The 15,607-nt window shown below is 37.0% G+C and overlaps 1 protein-coding gene across 1 annotated transcript in view; it reads left to right on the forward strand.

Moving 5' to 3' along the window:
* The window catches only part of LOC306877452 (voltage-gated inwardly rectifying potassium channel KCNH7-like), a gene marked incomplete at both ends in the record, with an annotated part of 93,322 nt that overhangs the window by 45,188 nt on the left and 32,527 nt on the right, over positions 1-15,607 (forward strand). The window contains 2 exons of the mRNA XM_079429221.1: positions 3,715-3,926; positions 8,215-8,640. Of these exons, the coding sequence (XP_079285347.1) occupies positions 3,715-3,926; positions 8,215-8,640 (638 nt within the window). The remainder of the gene's footprint in view (positions 1-3,714; positions 3,927-8,214; positions 8,641-15,607) is intronic.

The raw sequence follows: 15,607 nt of genomic DNA on the forward strand, positions 1-15,607 counted from the left end.
TTCATATGACCACATCAGGCGCATGAATCATTCACGAACGCATCTTCAGAGTGTTGGATGCCCAAACACTAAAGACAACGATCATGTCCGTCATCCGCAGACAGGTAACGACCGCAACCAAGAGAACACGGACGGAAAGTGTTCCGTCTGTGTTCAGAGAAACCGTCCGCGATTTGCTCTATTAGAATTTGCTCTTTCAGTTGAAGTGCCCAGGGGAATCGCTGCTGGAGGGACACCGCTGACTGCACCGTAAGGCCAACCGGGAACAAAATAAAGAGGTGGAAAGGCTTTGTGGAGATCAGCAACCTTCTCATCCACTCGGCTCCGAAGCAAAAATCTGATGAGTGGATGCACCTGTCGCCTATTTATACCCGTATGCACGGGGAATGGCTCAGGTATGCAAAATTCACTAGCCAATATTCATTGGTGTTTTCTCTTAATATCAGAGGTGATTGGGGCTCCCAAGTGAATCCCCTAATGTCGTAGCTTCTTGCTAGAGGTAGCTTGTTTACAGTACATAAAATTTCACTTACTACATAAAAAGAGTAAGGAGAGATAAGGATGATGGCGAATGATTTACAGATCTTGAGCACCACTGACAGGCTGTAAAATGTTGTAAAATGATCTTGTAAAATCTTGTAAAATGTGTGGTAAGTACTGCCGCTCCATAGTATAAACAGAGTACGTGCGATCGCGAATCTCGAAAGCGAAAGTGAAAGTAAAAACGATCATGCATTTGAAAGCAGTTTCAGTGCCCCGTATATTAATCTCCCTGATGCCCGCATTTTATATACAGTATAATTACCCGATGATATAACTGCGAGAGAAAGTATTGAAATATATATTTTCCTCCCTATGTTTTTCTTCCTGCTGTGTGAGCTAGCCGCACTGTGAAACAGCCAATCAGAGCAGAGCTCAACATTATTATTTATGATCCTTCCAAATAAGCCAATAACAGACCATTTCATTCTAGGGAGAAATCCTAGTAAATGCACTTTTAAAACCATTTCTGGAGAATTTTTGTCCTTACCTAAGCCACATACCTTCTATGTAGATATCAGAGAACAATTTAAAATATTGTATCAATTCATTCTATGGCACCTTTAAAAGAAGCATGTGTGCTTTCATTTTTCACAAGAATTATCTCAATTAAATGTTTTCTTCAAAGAATTTGGGCACATTGCCTTATTTTCTTTTTCTAATCTCTATACTCCTCCATTTCAGACCACGGAAGCGGTTCGAAAGGTAACACTGTATTCTGTGTGAATGCATAAGAACTGTCTGCTTCTGCATGCTTAAAACGCACAGCAGGTTCACAGTCATTTCATATTACTGTCTACTTACAGCACCAGTAATGTCATTTAGGAGTGTTAAAAACACGATTCAGTCCACAAACGAGTCCAGTCTGGCCTGTGGGATTATTTGAGAAAATAATTATTAAATAATGCTAAAAAAAAACACTTGCTATTCATTATAAAATGACAGAATTTTGAAAAATTGTTTCTACACCAAACTTTTTTCAGTGTGTAATATATTGATAATTTATAATTTTGTGAATTATGATTTGCTCAGAGCCATATGTACGGGTACAAAAAATTAATTTAATGTTTATCAGTGTTATTTTAGTATCACTGAGACTGAGATCATAGGTTTTAGTAACATTCTAAATTCATTTTTATTTCATTGATTTTTATTTTCCAGTTTTCATTTAATTTCATTTTGATTTTAGTTTAATTTTTAGTCATTTTGTTTTATTTTTTTTTTGTAAAGTCTGTATATAGTTTTTATTAATTTGTTATGTCCATTTTAGTTTTAGTTATTTTAGAGCTTTGACTTAAATTAAATGAAAATGAGAAAAATTATTTGAGGTAATATTTCAAATGTATTTTTAAGGTTTTAGTTTTAGTTACAATAACCCTGATGTTCATATAATCATAATCATAAAATAAGTCTGTGCTTTCTGAACTTGAGAGAAAAGCGGGTCTGTAAATGAAAACACTTTTTATGCTGAACTTGTCTTTATATGGAAGCAGCCTCTATAAGCTCATTAGAAGATCATGTTTTCTGCATTCATTTTCCATGAATACCGCAAGCTTTAGGTCCAGTTTTCAGCGTAAAATAAAGTTTGACACCCCCAATATAATCAGAGCTTAGACTGCTTAACTCAACATTCTTAAAAAATCCAGATCAAACCTGTTATCTTTGCTCAAAAGCACATTCAGACTTCAGATCAGAGCATCATCAGAGTGTCCGGGACATCATGCCGTGTCGTGATTATCCATTTTCAGCCTGATTTCTCCTCTCAGCTCTTATCGATGCCTTGATTAGATCATACAGGAAATTTGCTGCTATTTCAATAAAGCTCTAGTCTAGACCTTCTTGTGTTGAGGTGGTTGTGATTCAGACTTGTACAGGCAGTTCCTCTTCACGTCCCATTGACCGGGACTGATGCACCGGGACAGGAGATCAATGCTGCATGCTGAATGATTTCCATCAGCTGTTAACCAGCACGGCCTCTTTCAGTTCTGAAGGACATTTCTCTAATCAGAGTTTGAATTAAAGCTGTATGCCAAAAGAGGCTGTGAGTTACTGCTATTTATCACTTTTCTTTTACATTGCACATGATTTTAATGGATTGCTAATGGACACTTACAGAACTGCATATGTTTGCTTCAAGCATGGATGATGATGTTTATGGCAAGCTTGAAATGCACTAAAAATCCTGATTCTTTCAGTAAAATCTCACATCTACAGTTTAGATGATGGTATTTTAATTCAACACTGATGAGTTTCACTCAAATGGTTCATTAAGCTGAGCAAACAATATGTTCTGTTTTCAAATATGCAAGGCAGGGATATCTAACGAATATTAATTATCTTATGATATATAAGCATTTTACCTGAAAAGCCTTAAATTGTTTTAAAATACATTTTAAATATTTTTATTGAATATTACAATTTTATAAATATTTATTTAATTTTGCAAACAATATGTATTCAACTATTCAAGGCAAGATCAAGCCCGGGTGATATAACTAATATATTACACATTTTTTATTTTATTTTTCTTATGATAGTTAAGTATTTGCACTGAAATGCCTTAAATCGTCATTTTGTTTTTAAATTTTAAATTTTTAGATGGATTTTTTTTACGCAATGTAGTTAAATGTTTATATTTTTATTTAATATTACATTTTTTTATATTTATTTAAATAATGTAAATAATAATTAAGGTAAATATTATTAAAAGCAATATTTACCTGCATATAATTTGATCACAAATTGATCATTTTTAATTGATTCATTGAAATGGACAATGAATCAGAAACACAGAAATTAATCTAATTTTCTTTTTTTTTTACACTATTAAACACCCTTGTCTTAATATTCTTATACACACTCCATGACAGTGGACTGTGAAACTAGTCTAATGACATGGGTTTTCCAAAAGTGAAAGTTTTGTCAGTGTTTACTTACCTAGCTCATATAGGTTTGGAATGACATGGTGAGTGAATAGGTGAACTAAGAGTTTAATGGACAAAAAGATGAGTAATCCAGTAGTCCAAAATGCTGCATATCACCAGAATTACATCCCCAGAAATCATCTGAGGTATATATTAAGAATATTAGCTATATCACTTATGCCTTATGCAAGATGAATGAGAAAACCTAATCTTTGATATTCACAGGTTCTTCTTTACTCTTTACCTTCAGGTCCGTTCAACCATCTGAAGTCCAGTCTGCTGGGATCCACCTCAGACTCCAATCTGAACAAATACAGCACCATCAACAAGATCCCGCTCATCGCACTCAACTTCTCCGAATCCAACGATAAGAAAGCGCCTTCCCCTCCGTCCTCAGAGAAAACCATCATCGCACCGAAGGTCAAGGACAGAACACACAACGTCACAGAGAAGGTCACACAGGTAAGACTGAAGTGTGATGGTGTGAATGTCAACATCAACGCAAAAAGGACCCTATTTACTTAATTATGCATGTTTCTGGCCTTATTGTGAACAATTCCTTAGTGCTCATTATTCCAAAGTTTGGAAAAAAAAAAAAGAATACAGTAATATTGTGATTTTGAAATGTACAAAACTGTTTTCTATTTGAATATATTACAAAATGTAATTTATTCCTGTGATCAAAGCTGAATTTTCAGCATCATTACTCCAGTCTTCAGTGTCACATGATCCTTCAGAAATCATTCTAATATACTGATTTACTGTTCAAGAAACATTTTAAACATTTTAAATAGCTTTCTATTTTTGTGGAAACTGATAAATGTTTTTTTTTTTCAGGATTCTTTAAAGAATATAAATTTTAAAAGAATAGCATTTATTTGAAATGGAAATCCTTATCCTTTACTGTGACTTTTGAACAATTAAATGCATCCTTGCTTAAAAAAATTATATTTTTCTCTCTCTCTCTGTATAGATAGATAGATACACTCTTAAAAATAAAGGTGCTTCACGATGCCATAGAAGAACCTTTTTTGTCTAAATGGTTCCGTAAAGAACCTTTAACATCTGAAGAAGCTTTCTGTTTCACAAAAGGTTCTTTGTGGTGAAAGAAGGTTCTTCAGATTCTAAAAAGGTAAGGAAGAGATGGCTCTTTAAAGAACCTTTGACTGAATGGTTCTTTGTGGAACCAAAAATGGTTCTTCTATGGCATCGCTTGAAGAACCTTTTAAGCACCTTTATTTTTAAGAGTGTAGATAGATTCTTTGATAAATATAAAGTTCAAAAGAACAGTATTTGTTTGAAATAGAAATCTTTTGTAACATAATAAATGTCTTTACTGTCACTTTTGATCAGTTTAATGTGCCCTTGCCGAATAAAATTATTAAAAGAAACATAGTGACCCCAAACTTTTGAATAGTATAGCTTTTATAATAGCATATATACTAGTCCTCATTATTTTTAAAGGGCTCTTAAAAGCATAAAATAAATGAATGTGAATGCTAACAGATGGATATTACAGACTCCCTGGGTTATAAATCCTTCACATTGATTTAGCAGAGTAAAATCGGTTGTTTTTCCTTCATGTTTCTCAATAAGACCCTCAGGTGAGGATGTGCTTTTGCTTTATTTCTCCTCCATGGAGTTTGAGTTAATCAATATGTCGCGAGCGTAATCTGTTTGAAATATTGCACGCGTCAAGTGCTTCATGATTCCATTGGAAATCCAATAGTCTTGTGAACGAGCACAAACAAGCTGTAACAAATTCTCCTGCACAACATTAAATGATGCTAACAGACATGTGTGTGCAAATAAATGCTAATGAGGATAGCACTTAACCTCAGGGATATTAAGACGAGAGCAAGAGTACAGGGCAACCAGCAGTAATTATTCAAGAGTCCGTGTGTCACATCCTCACACCGTACCTCAACCATATTTAGCATCTTTTTGTGACACCGAAATGCATCAAAAGAGCATCCGAGCATGAAGATGGATTTTCTACCACCTCTGGGAAATGGATCTCCAAATATTGGCAAAACACAATTCAGTAGCACTGTGACAGTCGCTGTGTGAGAGACTCAAGTGTAAATTGAATTTGCCCTTTAATCCATGAAACTGCATGTGTGTTTGCACACTAGATCTGTTCATTTATAAGGCATTATTGGCATGTTTCTAAAGGTATGACTACTTTCAGGCAGCATTGCGTGTGTTTTTCACAGAAAAATCTCAAAAATGCATGCCACATGGTGGACAATGCAATAGAAATGTTAATAATAAACAGACTACCATTCAAAAAAAATTTAGGGTCAGTTGCTTTGTAAGAAATTAATAGTTTTATTAAGCAAGGATGGTTTATATTGATCAAAAGTGACAGTAAAGACATTTATAATGTGTCAAAATATTTCTATTTCTAACTTTCTATTTCTATATTTTTTGAGCAGCCAATTAGCATATTACAATGATTTCTGAAGGATCATGTGATGATGCTGAAAAATTCAGCTTTTCATCATTGGAATAAATTATATTTTAGCATATATTCAAATGGAGAATGGATATTTTAAATTGTAATAATATTTCATAATATTACAGTTTTTTCTGTATTTTTTTTTTTTTTTACTGCAGTTTTGATAAGCAAAAGAGACTTCTTAAGAAAGAATGAAATAAATGAAAAATTAAAAAAATTAAAATGGGCTATTTTACTCAATATTTGTGCGTGTATTTTAGGCTTATAACTTAACAACATGTTAACGTCAAAATCAAATGATAAATTTGCAGCCACCTTCTAAATAAGTAATTTATTAGGATGCTGTCTAGGAAGGTAGCCACCTATGTAAGCAGCGCTTCTAGGTTAGTGACTTTTGTAAATACCCTTCAGTGAAAGTCAAAGTCACGGCGCTGTAAGTCCGTAACACACAGTACTGGGTCAAACCTTCATCTCCTGACCAGCCGTGAAGGAAGTGGATGACAGCCCATTGACACGAGTCCTCACTTCAGAGTTGTCGACTCGTTCACTGAGCGATTCTTACATTACCTTCCCCGACCTGCCTGAACACGTGAGAGGCTGCGAGAGAAAAATATACATAATTCATCACTTTCTTAAAGAGAAAGAGAAAGAAAAATCAACTAGCACTGCTGATCACTGCTGCTGCCGTCATAATTTCTAATAAAGTATTTATCAGGAAAAGACACCTCATTTGCTGACGGTCAAAGGTGGTTAAATCCTGCAGGAAGGTGTGTGTGTTCATTCAGAGCTCAATTGCTCACACGCTGCTGGATTACAGACTATTATCATCCTAATGCTTTTACTTCTGCTGTTCAATGGCTTTGCAAAATAGTGAAATGAAACACTGGTTGAGTCCTTTGTAGTGCAAAGGAAAGCTGTGTGTTATTGCTTAAAAGCAGAAAAACCGACACAATAGCATGATTCCTGTCTGAATTACAACTGAAGTTACAACTATTTTTGCCTAATCCTGATTTCAAGGTTAAAATTATTGCTGGAAGTGACAGAAGAAAACACAAAAGATGAGCCAGACGTTTTCTGTGGTGCTTTACTTGCATCCAAATGACAGAAAATGGCAGATTTTGTAAAACAAAGAGCTTATTTTGCTTATTTTGTAAAGTTCTTTGACATTAAATTTTTTCACTCCTTTGCAGATTGTAAGTTAAATTATTCACATTAGGTAAACCTGCATTCTTATTTTGTGGGGAAAAAAACTGTGTGATGGAAAGTTTTTATTGATTTTTTATTTTTATATTTATTTTAAGATAAAAATATACAACACAAACTACATTACATATGGGTTTGAAATGGATAAACATTGTTAAAAATCAAGAATAAGCCAATTAATATTTCTTCATGTTTGATTTTAAAACAATTATTGTTAAAAAAATAAATTCTTTATCGGATTATCAGAGACATTTAATAATGTAATCAGAATTTTATAATACAATAAGATTTTATTGTATTATATATTTTATTGTCTTTTATTGATTTTACATTTATTAATTTAACACACTTTCATCCGATACAACATTCAATAAAAAAGTAGGATGTAGGTACTGTAAGATACTATATAATAATATATAACAACAAAAGGAATGGTCATATAAAAATTTGTGTCTTTCATTATTGCTGAAATAGTAATATAAAAGTAAATTCCATTGCTGTGAGAATCAGAATTTAGATTCTGAACCCTCCGCTTCAGGAATTGCATTAAGGCAAAGGACATCCGGTTACATGTATAGCATATTTCATATTTCAGTATGTGAAAAAGGAGATTTTGTGAAGTGTTGTGCAGCGTTTTGTCCTTGAGCAGAGCACTCTGATAACTTCAGAAACAACCTGAGATGCATGACAACTAGACTTTATAATCCAGAAAGCTATATGTAATGTGAGCATTTGTGACAGCAGAGACAGCTGGTGCTGTGCAACTATAGAGAAATAAATGAATATGTATGTCATGCTTTGAGGCTCTCTGACACGCTGCGCTTATGAAATGTGAGGAACTCAGTTGTGCCGGTGCTTTCCATGAAATATTGCATCAGCCGCAAAGAAATAAATGACAACTGAGGGGAAATATGTGCGGTGCGGTGAAACTGTCACATACAGCATTATGATGATGGGCCTGTGGATATGTGACTGACAGCTGTAAACTAATGCAATATCAACTATTATTGGGAGAGATTTTTAATAATCCAGCTATGTTTGTAATAATCCAGCTATGTAATCCAGCTTTCTTTTAAAAATTTCCAGGTGTTGTCGCTGGGCGCCGACGTGCTTCCAGAATACATGCTCCAGGCTCCACGCATGGATAAGTTCACCATCCTGCACTACAGTCCGTTCAAAGCGGTGTGGGACTGGCTCATCCTGCTACTGGTGATTTACACCGCCATTCTCACCCCGTACTCGGCTGCCTTCCTGCTCAACGACAGCGAGGAACATAAAAGACGGGAATGTGGCTATTCCTGCAGCCCTCTCAATGTCGTGGACTTAATGGTGGATATCATGTTCATCATCGACATCCTCATAAACTTTCGCACCACCTACGTGAACTTGAACGAGGAGGTGGTGAGCCATCCGGGGAAGATCGCCATCCATTACTTCAAGGGCTGGTTCCTTATAGACATAGTGGCGGCCATTCCCTTCGACCTGCTCATATTTGGATCAGGATCAGATGATGTAAGTCACACCAGAACTTAAACTACTTCCTTCTGCACTTGGCTGCCGGTCTAATCTAGGGATCTCAAACTCAAATTACCACTTGACAGGTGGTGTTCTCCTTGATGTTGGCACAATTATGCAGTTAGTGCACACAAATGCACCCAAATTTTGCAGCGGATGTGAGCACATAGCAGTGCATGCATTTGGCAGATGCTTTTATCCAAAACAATTCACAATGCATTAAATATTTTTTGGATTTTATAATTATGCATGTTTATTAGAAATCAAATCCATGACCTTGGTGTTGCAAAAACCATCAGTTATTAGAGATATAAAAACATTTGGAACTAAAAAAAAACTACACTTTCGGCTACGTGCTTTAAGAAAACAACCAAAAAACATCCAAAAACATTTGTGTGCCAGATTTAGGGGAAAGCGGAATAGTTCACCTAAAATCAAAATTTGCTGAAAATCTACTCACCCTCAGGCCATCCAAGTTGTAGATGAGTTTGTTTCTTCATCAGAACAGATTTGGAGAAATGTATCATTACATCACTTGCTCACCAGTGGATCCTCTGCAGTGAATGGGTGCCGTCAGAATGAGAGTCCAAACAACTGATAAAAACATCATTATAATTCACAAGCAATACACACCACTCCAGTCCATCAGTTAACATCTTGAGAAGCCAAAAGCTGTGTGTTTGTAAGAAACAAATCCATCAACGTTTCAACTTTAAACTGTCGCTTCTGGCTAAAATTTGAGTCCATAATCCATAATAATGCTTCCTCCACTGAAAAAGTCAGTTGACTCTCATATCAAAATACACCAACATATTTGTTCAGAATTGTTTTAGACCGTTTTAGCTTGTAAATTGTGCTTGATCTGTGCAGACTTCTCTTCTGGTTTAACAGAGACAAGTTTTTCACTGGAGGAAGCATTATTATGAATAGAGGACACATATTTTAGTCAGAAGCAACGGTTTGAAGTTACAATGTCTCAGTGTTTCTTATAAACAGCTTTTGGCTTCACAAGATGTTAATTAATGGACTGGAGTGGTGTGGATTACTTGTGGATTATTGTGATGCTTTTATCAGCTGTTTGGACTCTCATTCTGACGGCACCCATTCACTGCAAAGCATCCATTGCTGAGCAAGTGAAGTAATGCTACATTTATCCAAATCTGTTCTATTGAAGAAACAAACATCTACATCTTATGACCTGGTGTTGAGTACATTTTCAGCAACTTTTCATTTTTGCGTGAACTATCCCTTTAACACAAGGGGGTCTCCATAAATCAATCTCACAGGACCTTTTAGACCCAAACTATCTGTTTACCCTTTTATTCAATTGTTTGTTTGTACCGTGTCCATTATACAGATCCGATCAGATTTAGTGCTTTCCAGAGGTCAGAAAGCACAACTGTTCAGTGAATCAGGGATTACAGTGTCAGAATATACTGTATGTTGTTATCCCCTCTTTTTTTGAATGGCCTTCATTTCTGAATCCATTTATTTGGATTAGCGGTTTAGCAAATAGGAGTCAATGATTATGATGAGAGAGAGAGGAAAGAGAAAACTGATGTTTGAACAGCTTACAGGCTGAATCACTGGCACACCGGTCGGCTCGATTCCTCGCTTGTTTATGTGGGCACATCCGTCAATGGCCTGTCATGAGCTCTTGGCACATTGGCGCATATGGTTTCGCCACTCAGTGGTCCGTTCCAGTGACAGCTACTCCATCTGAGCCATTTACAACCTAAGGACAAGAAACACACACAGCGGCTTTTAAAATATTAAAGAATGGAATTATAGATTAAGACCTACTGGAAATGTCAGCAGGTCATTATGTGATGGCATGCAGTGTATATTTTTAGACTATGGAAGGGTTTTGCTGCTTGGTTTTGCTAAGTATATTGCTTTTGTTCAGGTCATATTTTCCCAGAGGTTTCACATTTACACATTTGTCTGAAAAGGTGTTCAGATCTCCAGCCATCACCCAGTTAACAAGCCTCACACTCTCTGCATCTGCACTCGGTTTTACTGCAGGCGCTCGCACATCTGTCTCTGGTCGCAACTAGAGCTGTGAGATACAGCTAAAAAAATCTTGATATTTGTGTATCTGTGCTCTGAAATGTCTGAAAAGTGTGATTTCTTTGCAGTCAGAGAAATCATAATTTTAATTCTCATTTTTTACAGCCAAACATTCAGTGTTGTCAAGATTCAAAATATTTAAAAAAGATAAAATGGTAAGATTGTATATATATATACAATATATATATATATATATATATATATATATATACAGTATAAGATACTGTAAATTATTTCATGTGACCCCGGCCACTTCAGACCAAACACAAAATTTGGGGTCAGCCAGATTTATTTATTTTTTTTGGAAAGAAGTCTCTTATGCGCACCAGGGCTTTATTTTTTATTTATAAATGTATTATTACAACTTAAAATAACTTTACTCCAGTCTTCAGTGTCAAATGATCCTTCAGAATACATTCTAATACGCTGATTTGCTGCTCAAGAAACATTTCTGATTATTATTGATATTGAAAACAGTTGTGCTGTCATATGTCACAACCTTGATGAAATTCTTTCAGGATTCTAAAAGAAAATTCAAAAATTCAAAAGAACAGAGCATTTGCAATAGAAATCATTTGTAACAATATAAATGTCTTTATGGTCACTTTTGATCATTTTAATGCATCCTTGCTGAATAAAAGCAATAATATCTTTAAAACAAACAACATCTTACTGACCCCAAACTTTATGATGCATATACATTTACCAGCCACTTTATTAGGTACACCTGTTCAATTGCTTGGTAACACAAATTGCTAATCAGCCAATCACATGGCAGCAACTCAATGCATTTAGGCATTTAGATGTGGTGAAGACGACTTGCTGAAGTTCAAACCGAGCATCAGAATGGGGAAGAAAGGGGATTTAAGTGACTTTGAACGTGGAATGGTTGTTGGTGCCAGACGGACTGATCTGAGTATTTCAAACACTGCTGATGTACTGGGATTTTCACACACAACCATCTCTAGGGTTTACAGAGAATGGTCCGAAAAAGAGAAAATATCCAGTGAGCGGCAGTTGTGTGGATGAAAATGCCTTGTTGATGTCAGAGGTCAGAGGAGAATGGGCAGACTGGTTAGAGATGATAGAAAGGCAACATTAACTCAAACAACCACTCGTTACAACCAAGGTATACAGAATACTATCTCTGAACGCACAACACGTCAAACCCTAAAGCAGATGGGCTACAGCAGCAGAAGACCACACACCGGGTGCCGTTCCTGTCAGCTAAGAACAGGAAACGGAGGCTACAGTTCGCACAGGCTCACCAAAATTGGACAATAGAAGATTGGAAAAACGTTGCCTGGTCTGATGAGTCTCAATTTCTGCTGCGACATTCAGATGTAGGGTCAGAACATAAAGAACATGAAAGCATGGATCCATCCTGCCTTGTCTCAACGGTTCAGGCTGGTGGTGGTGTAATGGTGTGGGGGATATTTTCTTGCCACACTTTGGGCCCCTTAGTACCAATTGAGCATTGTTTAAACACCACAGCCTACCTGAGTATTATTGCTGACCATGTCTATCCCTTTATGACTACAGTGTACCCATCTTCTGATGGCTACTTCCAGCAGGATAATGCACCATGTCACAAAGCTCAAATCATCTCAGACTGGTTTCTTGAACATGACAATGAGTTCACTTTACTCAAATGGCCTCCACAGTCACCAGATCTCAATCCAATAGAGCACCTTTGGGATGTGGTGGAACGGGAGATTTGCATCACGGATGTGCAGCCAACAAATCTGCAGCAACTGTGTGATGCTATCATGTCAATATGGACCAAAATCTCTGAGGAATGTTTCCAACACCTTGTTGAATCTATGCCACAAAGAATTAAGGCAGTTCTGAAGGCAAAAGGGGGTCAAACCCGGTACTAGCAAGGTGTACCTAATAAAGTGGCCAGTGAGTGTATAGAGACATAGAGAGAGAGAGAGAGAGAGCACACTAAAATGCTTTTGTCTTTATTAAGAATCTGACATTCTGCATTACACAAATACAGCCCTGACTGCGCCACTGATGGAGCTTCATAGTCAACTGATGCCTCTGCGTTCAGACAGATGGATTTAATCTGTGGTCAGAACGTGATGTGTGTGTGTGTGTGTGTGTGTGTGTGTGTGTGTGTGTGTGTCTGTGTGTATGTTTGTGTACTACTTAGGGAATGAGCCAGGCCAGACAGATGGCAGGTGGTTACAGGATGCATCTCATTTACAGCACTCAGGGCTTGACCACACCGGCGATGACCACAGCTTGAATCAAGCCCTTGAATCATATTTGACAGGCTTTTATGACACATCTGTAATTATCAGCACATACAGTATCTCACAGAATTGAGTACACTGCTCACATATTTGTAAATATTTTATTATGTCTTTTCATGTGACAACACTGAAGAAATGGCACTTTGCTACAATGTAAAGTAGTGAGTGTACAGCTTGTATAACAGTGTAAATTTGCTGTCCCCTCAAAATAACTCAACACACAGCCATTAATGTCTAAACCGCTGGCCACAAAAGTGAGTACACCTCTAAGTGAAAATGTCCAAATTGGGCCCAAAGTATCAATATTTTGTGTGGCCATCATTATTTTCCAGCACTGCATTAACTCTCTTGGGTATGGAGTTCACCAGAGCTTCACAGATTGCCACTGGAGTCCTCTTCCACTCCTCCATGACGACATTACGGAGCTGGTGGATGTTAGAGACCTTGAGCTCTTCTACCTTCCGTTTGAGGATGCCCCACAGATGCTCAATAGGGTTTAGGTCTGGAGACATGCTTAGCCAGTCCATCACCTTTACCCTCAGCTTCTTTAGCAAGGCAGTGGTCGTCTTGGAGGTGTGTTTGGTGTCGTTATCATGTTGGAATACTGCCCTGCAGCCCAATCTCTGCTTCAGTATGTCACAGTACATGTTGGCATTCATGGTTCCCTCAATGAACTGTAGCTCCCCAGTGCCTGCAGCACTCATGCAGCCCCAGACCATGACACTCCCACCACCATGCTGGACTGTAGGCAAGACTAGTGTTGCTTTCGTCAACGAAAATGATGACTAAATATCGTTGTCAACGAACCTTTATCACGAGACGAAAACGAGACGAGACGAAACGTAAATGCTGGTCATGTGAAAATGACGATAACTAAATATTTAATGCAATATTGTTGACGAATAAAAACGAGACTAAATGTGGTTTACAAAATAAAAACTATGCTAAAATATCTCTTCATTTTTGTTGACTAAAACGAGACGAAACGAAATGTTATAACGTTATTTTGTCTCGTTTAGTCACGTTATTATTTTGCAGTATTTCTGTTTCCGGTGTCTCACTTCAGGTCGCACTGCGCAGACGCAGGCGACATCACTTCTTCAAGCCCCACTCGCGCCATTATTTAGAAGACGACAACAAAGTTAAATCTGACACAGAGAAAGGGACCGATGGTCGGCCAGCCGGGGTTCGTCTTTGGGAGATGTGTGTGCGTACTTCTAGCATGTTTAGTTTAGAAGAGGCTTCTTTTTGGGACGACAGCCATGCAGACCAATTTGATGCAGTGTGCAGCGTATGGTCTGAGCACTGACCCCACCCCACCCCTTCAACCTCTGCAGCAATACTGGCAACACTCATACGTCTATTTCCAAAACACAACCTCTGGATATGACGCTGAGCACATGCACTCAACTTCTTTGGTCGACCATGGCGAGGCCTGTTCTGAGTGGAACCTGTCCTGTTAAACTGCTGTATGGTCTTGGCCACCGTGCTGCAGCTCAGTTTCAGGGTTTTGGCAATCTTCTTATAGCCTACGCCATCTTTATGTAGAGCAACAATTATTTTCAGGATTTTCAGATCCTCAGAGAGTTCTTTGCCACGAGGTGCCATGTTGAACTTCCAGTGACCAGTATGAGAGAGTGAGGGCGGTAACACCAAATTTAACACACCTGCTCCCCATTCACACCTGAGACCTTGTAACACTAACGAGTCACATAACACCGGGGAGAGAAAATGGCTAATTGGGCCCAATTTGGACATTTTCATTTAGGGGTGCCAGCGGTTTAGACATTAATGGCTGTGTGTTGAGTTATTTTGAGGGGACAGCAAATTGACACTGTTATACAAGCTGTACACTCACTACTTTACATTGTAGCAAAGTGCCATTTCTTCAGTGTTGTCACATGAAAATATATAATAAAATATTTACAAAAATGTGAGGGGTGTACTCACTTCGGTGAGATACTATATATAGTCTCACACTTTACTGTCAAACAGTATACACCATCAGCAGTGTTTGATGGACAATTATGACATAACATGTTAGCAAGATGCTAAAAATGCTACAAACATGCATGCAAGCAATCTGTTAGAAACATGCTAGCAAAATGCTAAATCATGATAGAAACAAGCTTGCAACATATTGAAACATATTAACTCATGTTACCAATATGTTAATGTTAGAAAAAGGCTAGCAACATACTAAATGTTAAAAATATATGTTAAAATGATAACAGCATGATAATACATTAGAATCATGATAGAAACATGCTCGCAACATATTAAAACGTTAGCAAAATGCTAAATAATTTTACTAACATACAATCTGCTGAATCGTGTAAGCAATATGTTAATACATTATGTTAGCAAAACATTAAAACATAGAAATATATACAGAAATATGTAATGTGATAAAACGTGCTAACATGATAGCAACTTAATGCATGCTAACAATGTGATGGATCATGATAAAAACATGGTAGTAATATACTTAACATTCTAAAAACATGCTAAATTTTGCTAGCAACATAATACATTATAGAAACATGTTAGAAGCATGGTAATCATGTTAACATCACGTTAAAACTTCTTAGCAACAAGATAATAAAAACATGCTAGCAATGTACTATTTTGTG

Source organism: Barbus barbus (genome assembly GCF_936440315.1).
Source record: "Barbus barbus genome assembly, chromosome: 11".
NCBI lineage: Eukaryota > Metazoa > Chordata > Actinopteri > Cypriniformes > Cyprinidae > Barbus > Barbus barbus.